The 7976-nt window shown below is 38.1% G+C and overlaps 1 protein-coding gene across 3 annotated transcripts in view; it reads left to right on the forward strand.

The window, feature by feature from the left end:
- Positions 1–7732, forward strand: part of tcp11l1 (t-complex 11, testis-specific-like 1) — a 26083-nt gene extending 18351 nt beyond the window's left edge. For all 3 annotated transcript variants that reach the window (XM_062035198.1, XM_062035199.1, XM_062035200.1), the window contains 2 exons: positions 1520–1692; positions 4623–7732. In XM_062035198.1, coding sequence (XP_061891182.1) covers positions 1520–1692; positions 4623–4843 — 394 coding nt within the window. In that variant the 3' untranslated portion in view covers positions 4844–7732. The remainder of the gene's footprint in view (positions 1–1519; positions 1693–4622) is intronic.
- Positions 7733–7976: the final 244 nt, after the last annotated feature.

Below are 7976 nucleotides of genomic sequence, written 5' to 3' on the forward strand. Positions count from 1 at the left end.
CTCAGTGGAATAAAAGTATGTTTTTAAGAGAGATTTAAAAACAGGAAGAGAGGAGGCTTGTCTAACACTCAGAGGTAGGTCGTTCCAGAGCTTGGGAGCAGCAGCGGCGAAAGCTCTGTCACCTCTAGGCTTCAGCCTTGTGTCAGGGACCGTCAGTAGTTGGTAAAGCAGGGATTCTCTTCTCCACTTCAGGTCCCACGTCAGGGCCTGTTACATGTTTCGTTTGCTGCCATTTTTACACGTGACTGTGGTATAACAGTGTTATTTTAAAGGCATGCTTTTATTTTGAAATGTTGGACAATTGACGTTCACATTTGGGGAACAAATTTTTCTGTTGGAGAAAAATGACAAAGTTGCAAGGCTGCATAATTTGCGGGAAGTGGTTGAATTTCATTGCGAAAGGATGGATCTTGTAGGGTTAGATAATTGTTTTTTCCATATTACCTTGAACACGCAACCAGGAAAACAATGTGTCCCAATAAGACAATAGCCATTATTGTAATGCCTCTCCACATAAAGGTTATTAGTCAGTATATTACATTATCTCATGCTAAAAAAAAACCTAAGCATTTAATTAAATTAATTGAAACGAGTTTGGTGCTGTCCTTAGTCAGTTTCTTCCAATAACTTTCTTTAATTGTGCAGGTTAAGTCTCACTGTGTACAAAAGGAATTAAATCAATCAATCAATCTGCCATGTAGGTTCTGCAGCAAGAACAGGTCATTGTTTTACCTATTTGTCCACACCATGCCTTAGAGTTCTCTACTGGTCTCTGTTGGTGACTGGTAGGCTTAAGGCTGAGCTACAGTTTTCAAGGGGGTTTCTGTCATATTTTAATCGCCAATGCCAACCCATCTTGCATCTCAATTGAAGTGCTCTGGTACCCCCCATGGGAGGCATGTCTCACACTTTGAAAACCCCTGCTCTATAAATCATTGAAATGTTCACTATGGTAAAGTTCCAGAATTTGAGAAACTTCCCAGTTTGTTGGGTATTGTGTTTTGACCTTGATGTAAATTACTTTAAAGGTGGGCAATTATTTATTGAATGCATTATACAACTTAAGAGGCAAACAACTTTAGAGTTTTACATGGTATTCATTTAAATATATGTTTATTATTTTGCCTGATATTTGCAATGATCGTCATTGGATTTATTTGAAATGTATATACCAACTTGTAGTATGTTGTAGTACTATAATGTGGGATCTGAGCAGAGGATGTCGTTGTGGCTTGTACAGCCCTTTGAGACATTTGTGATTAGGGACTATATATAAGTAAACTTTGATTAATGATTGATTAATTGAAATGTCAATCGAAACTAAGCTTTGATATTTTTATAAAGGCACAATAATTGTGTTGGCCAGTGTTTTATAACACTATATGTTGTGCATCCCGTCTTCCCAGAATAGCTACAATTTGATGTTTAAAAAAAAATCAAATGTGTGTTTTGCATTCTTTTAGTAGTACTAGAACTGTGATTTGTTGCTTCATGCCAATATCGTATGGCTTTTTCCAAGGTCCTTCAGTCTGCAAGAGGCCTTAGCGACGACTGGGGAGAAACTGTGCATGGAGTTGAGTCAATGTTTAAGCCAACATGGCTATGCCACATTATCTACTGACCGGAAAAACACTTTGATGGGGCAAATCTCAGCCATTATCCAGTCGGATAACACAGTCCGCAAGCTGATGGGTAAGTAAGCTCCTTTCCCCTATACATTTTTTTGTTTGTTTGTACAAAGAGCACTCAATGGTGAGGGGGCAAAGTCGACAACAACTTTCCACTTTTGGAAGTTCACTTCAGTTTCAGTTTATTTCAAACATGCATACTACACAATGTAATTCATCACATATTTTCAGTTGTTTCATAACAGCACGTCCAAAAAGGAGTAGGAAGAAGCCGAGCTAATTTAATCCTACCCCTTTTCATACCATAGCATTTTTATCCCATTTCATTGTTCTCTGTAACAGAACAGTGAGTAAATAATAAATAAATAATATATCATAGCAAGCCAACAAATATTAAATACGTAAATAATCTTTATCTAAAAAAAACTAACAAAAAAAAAGGTTCAAGATGTTCATCATAATTATTACCTACTCAGTGGCATAGTGGTTAGAGTGTCCGCCCTGAGATCGGTAGGTTGTGAGTTCAAACCCCGGCCGAGTCATACCAAAGACTATAAAGATGGGACCCATTACCTCCCTGCTTGGCACTCAGCATCAAGGGTTGGAATTGGGGGTTAAATCACCAAAAATGAATCCTGGTCCTGGCCACCGCTGCTGCCCACTGCTCCCCTCGCCTCCCAGGGGGTGATCAAGGGTGAAGAGTCAAATGCAGAGAATAATTTTGCCACACCTCGTGTGTGTGTGACAATCATTGGTACTTTAACTTACATTTGATTTTCCTCTAAGGTTATATTTTTCCTCTTTTGTTGAGAAGAATTGCTGAACATTCTTGGGTAGCAGGTTATAGTTTGCTTTATACATCATTTTAGCTGTTTGCAATTGCACCAAATCGTTGAATTTCAATATTTTCGATTCAATAAATAAAGGGTTTGTATGTTCTCTATATCCAACATTATGTAGTATTCTAATTGATATTTTTTGTAACACCCTTAATGAATGAAGCGCATATTTGTAGTATCAGAGCTCTAACAGCTGGTAGCAAATGTGATTCTGACACGTTCCCTATAGTTGTGTTGTAAGCAATCATCCCTGTCTGACAAGTATTGTACAGTCACAGGCACCAAATTCTGGGCCCCAGGTGGCTCCCAATCCCACCCTAAACCCAACATCGCCACAATTTATACACATATTTGGTATGTTTACACGCACTAAAATACAAATTGTATTTTGGTTAAAATTAGCTTTTTGAAACACATGTAAAAACCCAAATACTTTTTTAAAGATGGTATTAACATATTTAGAATATATCTTGATTAAAAAAACAACTAAATAATTTGGTTTTGTTAAAAAAAAGTGTCAAAAAAGTGACCAACCAGCATACGATTTTAAGTAATCATAAAAACTATCATTATTCACTTAAATATGATTATAAATATGTCAAATTTCCCTTTACTTTAAAGTGTAAAGTAGAGATTATCGTCAGAGGATAATACAAGTCATAATAATACATCATTATTGTTATGATTATTTTATTAGTGCATCTATGCTGTCTTAACTAGTGAAGCCCCTGTTTCAAAATCTAATCGCGTGTCTTTGAACGCATCATAGTCATGTGCAATGAGATAGATACAAAAGTGAAACTTGTACATAACTTTCTCCTATGCTGCCAGATCTTTATTTAATTTTTACTTGTATCACTTCATCCTGGTTCCCAAATGTTTGGCACTGTGGGTGAATGCTAGAAGATGAGCTTAGATGACTTTATGAAAACTGTGTTGACTTAAGTGTTTTATGCTGGGTTTTCCGCTATTCACGCGGAACGAACCATTTTGCATTTTTGAAATGGGGTGTAGTTAGTCTTATTTGATGATTAATTAATTGAATAATTAACTTAATTCAAGCAACCTAACGATTGAACTTTCACAGATATGATGTTGTTTATATCCATCCATCCATCCATCCATCCATCCATCCATCCATCCGCAGGGGCAGCAGCCTAAGTAGAGAAGCCCAGACTTCCCTCTCCCCAGCCACTTCGTCCAGCTCCTCCTGGGGGATCCCAAGGCGTTCCCAGGCCAGCCGGGAGACATAGTCTTCCCAACGTGTCCTGGGTCTTCCCCGTGGCCTCCTACCGGTCGGACGTGCCCTAAACACCTCCCTTGGGAGGCGTTCAGGTGGCATCCTGACCAGATGCCCGAACCACCTCATCTGGCTCCTCTCGTTGTGGAGGAGCAGCGGCTTTACTTTGAGCTCCTCCCGGATGACTGAGCTTCTCACCCTATCTCTAAGGGAGAGCCCTGCCACCGGGCGGAGGAAACTCATTTCGGCCGCTTGTACCCGTGATCTTGTCCTTTCGGTCATAACCCAAAGCTCATGACCATAGGTGAGGATGGGAACGAAGATCGACCGGTAAACTCAACTCCTTCTTCACCACAACAGATCGATACAGCGTCCGCATTACTGAAGACGCCGCACCGATCCGCCTGTCGATCTCACGATCCACTCTTTCCTCACTCGTGAACAAGACTCTGAGGTACTTGAACTCCTCCACTTGGGGCAAGATCTCCTCCCCAACCCGGATATGGCACTCCACCCTTTTCCGTGCGAGAACCATGGACTGGGACTTGGAGGCGTTGATTCCCATCCCAGTCGCTTCACACTCGGCTGCGAACCGATCCAGTGAGAGCTGAAGATCCTGGCCAGATGAAGCCATCAGGACCACATCATCTGTTGTTTATATATATAATATATATATATTTAAATGACAGAACACATTTTGACGCCTCTGATTGTATAGATACACTGGCACTGATAATGTCATGCATCGTCAGAATCAGCCTTATTGGCCAGTTATTTTTAACACACAGGGAATTTGACTTGGTATATTGTGCTGCAAGCATGCAGGTTAATGTGGAAAATGTTTGGGATTTCTGTGTAACGGGGGAAGTTTGTGGGCCTTGAATTGACTGTTCTATCATTTTTGCCCTCTTGCAGACTCCAGGATTCAGAACTACCTCTTGGCATTCCTTGAGTTCGGTCAACACAAGAACCCTCCTCTGCCTGGAGGTCTCGCACCAGTCAACAAGGAACTGAAAGAACTTGCAATTCGCTTCAGTCACCTCATCAACTTCAATAAGCTAGTCTTCTCTCCATTCTACCAAAAGATTCTCCGCAAATGCTTGGCATCAGGAGAGTGCTCCGACACAGAGACATGAGCGCTATGTTGCACACTGGTGTTAAGTAGACCTGCAAGCTAACACTTCATTTCTAAAAAAAAGGAGCTGATAATGTTCAGTAGGAATTGCTCAAAAAAATACATTGGCATTACATAACAATGAAAAAAACATGTCTTTTTTTTTTTACCATCCTTCTGCGTTAGACTGCCTTGTGAAACGGTACATTAGCAGGGAAAGGAGATAGTTGTTGTGCCGCAAAACTCAGAAATAGCTCAGGACTGTTAGTCGCATTAACGCTGGTAAGACATTACAAAGATAATTACGTGAACTGAAAATGAAATCGCAAAGGCTTGTTTGGCACGTACTAAGGGAAAAAAATAATCAACGTAGAATAGATTAGTTAAAATTATTTATACCGTTATAAGGTACTTTACAATTATTTAAAATTGTAATAGTATTTTTGTTTTAGGGTGTGCATCTAAAAGAAATAATATTAACAATAATGGTTAAACAAATACCATGTGTTGTTGAAGTCTCAGAAAAATCTAATGACAGATTAGGTTTGGGAAGTCTATTTTGGTGAATTGTATTTCATACATTGACTGACCACAATGTGCTCTAAAGCATATTCAGTATTAGAAATCAAATTATGTGTCAAATATTTCAACACTCAAATAGTAACTATTATCACCTATAAGCAGGAAATAAATACAGTGCATCTGTAAAGTATTCACAGTACTTCACATTTTCCACATTGTTATGTTACAGCCATTAATTGTTGTCCTTAGAATTCTACAGATAATGTGAAAAATGTTTAACAAATTTTAAAAAATTGCTAATTTATTTAAATAAATAAAAAATCACATGTACATAAGTATTAACAGCCTTTGCTCAATACTTTGTTGATGCACCTTTGGCAGCAATTAGTCTTTTTGAATACGATGCCACAAGCTTGGCACACCTATCTTTGGGCAGTTTTGCCCATTCCTCTTTGCAGCACCTCTCAAACTGCATCACGTTGTAGTGAAAGTGTTGGTTTTCATCCAGGATGTCTCTGTATATTGCTGCATTCATCTTGGTCTAGTCAGGGAGGTGACCAACAATCTGTCGGAGCTACAGCATTCCTCTGTGGAGAGAGGAGAACCTTCCAGAAGGACAACCATCTCTGCAGCAATCCACCAATCAGGCCTGTATGGTACAGTGGTCAGACGGAAACCATTTCTTGGTAAAAACAAAAAAAGTATGCCAAAATGCACCTGAAAGACTCTTAAAACACAATTCTTTGGTCTGATGAGACAAAAATTGAACTCTTTGGCGTGAATGCCAGACATCATGTTTGGAGGGAACCAGGCACTGCTCATTACCAGGCAAATACCATCCCTACATTGAAGCATGGCGGTGGCAGCATCACGCTGTGGGGGATGGTTTTTAGCGACAGGAACTGAAAGACTAGTCCGGATGGAGAGATAAATGCAGCAATGTATTAAGACATCCTGGGTGAAAACCGATGCGTCTCATCCAACCTGATGTGCTGCAAAGAGGAGTGGGCAAAACTACCCAAAGATAGATGTGCCAAGCATCTTGCATTGTATTAAAAAATACTTGATTTAACAAAGTATTAAGAGAAGGCTGTGAATAATCATGTACATGTGATTTTTATTTGTTTAACACATTTGCTAAATAAGAAAATAATTATAGGGTATTGTGTGTAGAATTTTGAGGACAACAATGAATTTATTTCATTTTGGAATATGGTTGAAACATAAAATGTGGAAATAGGGAAGCGCTGTAAATACTTTTATTACAAAATATAAGGATTGTTACATATTACTACATATTGTTCAGAACGGTTGTCCCTAAAGCATATGGGATTACAATATAAAACCTGAGTACACAGTTTTTGTATGTTTATAGCTTCAACAACGCTAACCTTAGTTATACATGCTGGCCTCCAGTCAGCTCAGGCAGTGTTGACAGTGGATTTTTTTTTTGGTGGAAACTGATTGATTGATTGAAACTTGTATTAGTAGATTGCACAATACAATACATATTCTGTACAATTGACCACTAAATGGTAATGACGACAACAGTTACTGTAGTTAACGTACACTAGAGTGCATGTTCCTTCTCTCATTTCATTTCATATAGTGTTATCCAAGAGAGTTTTTTGTTTTTTTTTATGTAATATCATAGCGAAACGGAATCCCATAATGCTGGGACAGGTACATACATAACCAGTAAATGCCCATAGTCAGCTAGAAAGGAACCTTAGAGGAAGGAAATCAAAACTTCAGAGTCCATTTTTTGTTTAGGAAGAATGTCAAATGACCAATGTTACAAGAATATGACACTGCCGAGTCGCAGATCAACTTTAAGAAGGTATTTTTGTGTTTTGACGTCCTGAGAATGATAGGACGGCTGCATCAGACAGCTTAAATGAACTGGAACTGTATATGACTTTGTGCTGATAGAAAGAAGATTTTATAAGTTTTAGTTCTTTCTGCTCCTTTTTTGTTGATGCAAAAATGATGTTGCATTTGTTTTGAAATTAATTAAATTTAAAAAATTAAATTATCCTATTTAGGGTTTCCAATCTCCTTAATTATTTTACCTACTTTTTGCACTAGTAGTTCTATCGTCTTTCACAACCACAGGACATGGTTGGAGTACAGGACAGGCCATTTGAAAAAAAAACAAAAAAACAAGCTATTTGAAACATTGTCATTAGTTATGTAAGATGAAAATGATGAAACTTAAATTGGTGTTGTGGAACAACTTGAACCATTTTGTGGTATAGAATTTCAGAAATGTGCTGTTTATGAAATGCTTAAAACAGTTTGCTTCGTGTTGAGACACTAATGCACAATTACACTGATACACACGTTGTGAATGTTAATACAACTTGACAATAAAGAAATGTACATCTCAGACAATATTACTGTCATCATTCCTTCATGGACAGGGTGGGAGTTATGGAAAATATTGGTATAGGCCTATTACCAAATAGGCTAAATGAAGGGGCAGTATTTAAAATTCAAATGTATTTATTCAGGACAATTAATTTAAATTACATATATTAACTGCAAATGAGCCAGATTATAGTTGTTAATTTACATCTGTAGTCCCAAGACAAAAAACTATGACAATATGTTAACGCATACACACAAAAATA

This window comes from Entelurus aequoreus, linkage group LG24 (genome assembly GCF_033978785.1).
Source record: "Entelurus aequoreus isolate RoL-2023_Sb linkage group LG24, RoL_Eaeq_v1.1, whole genome shotgun sequence".
In the NCBI taxonomy this organism is placed as follows: Eukaryota; Metazoa; Chordata; class Actinopteri; order Syngnathiformes; family Syngnathidae; genus Entelurus; species Entelurus aequoreus.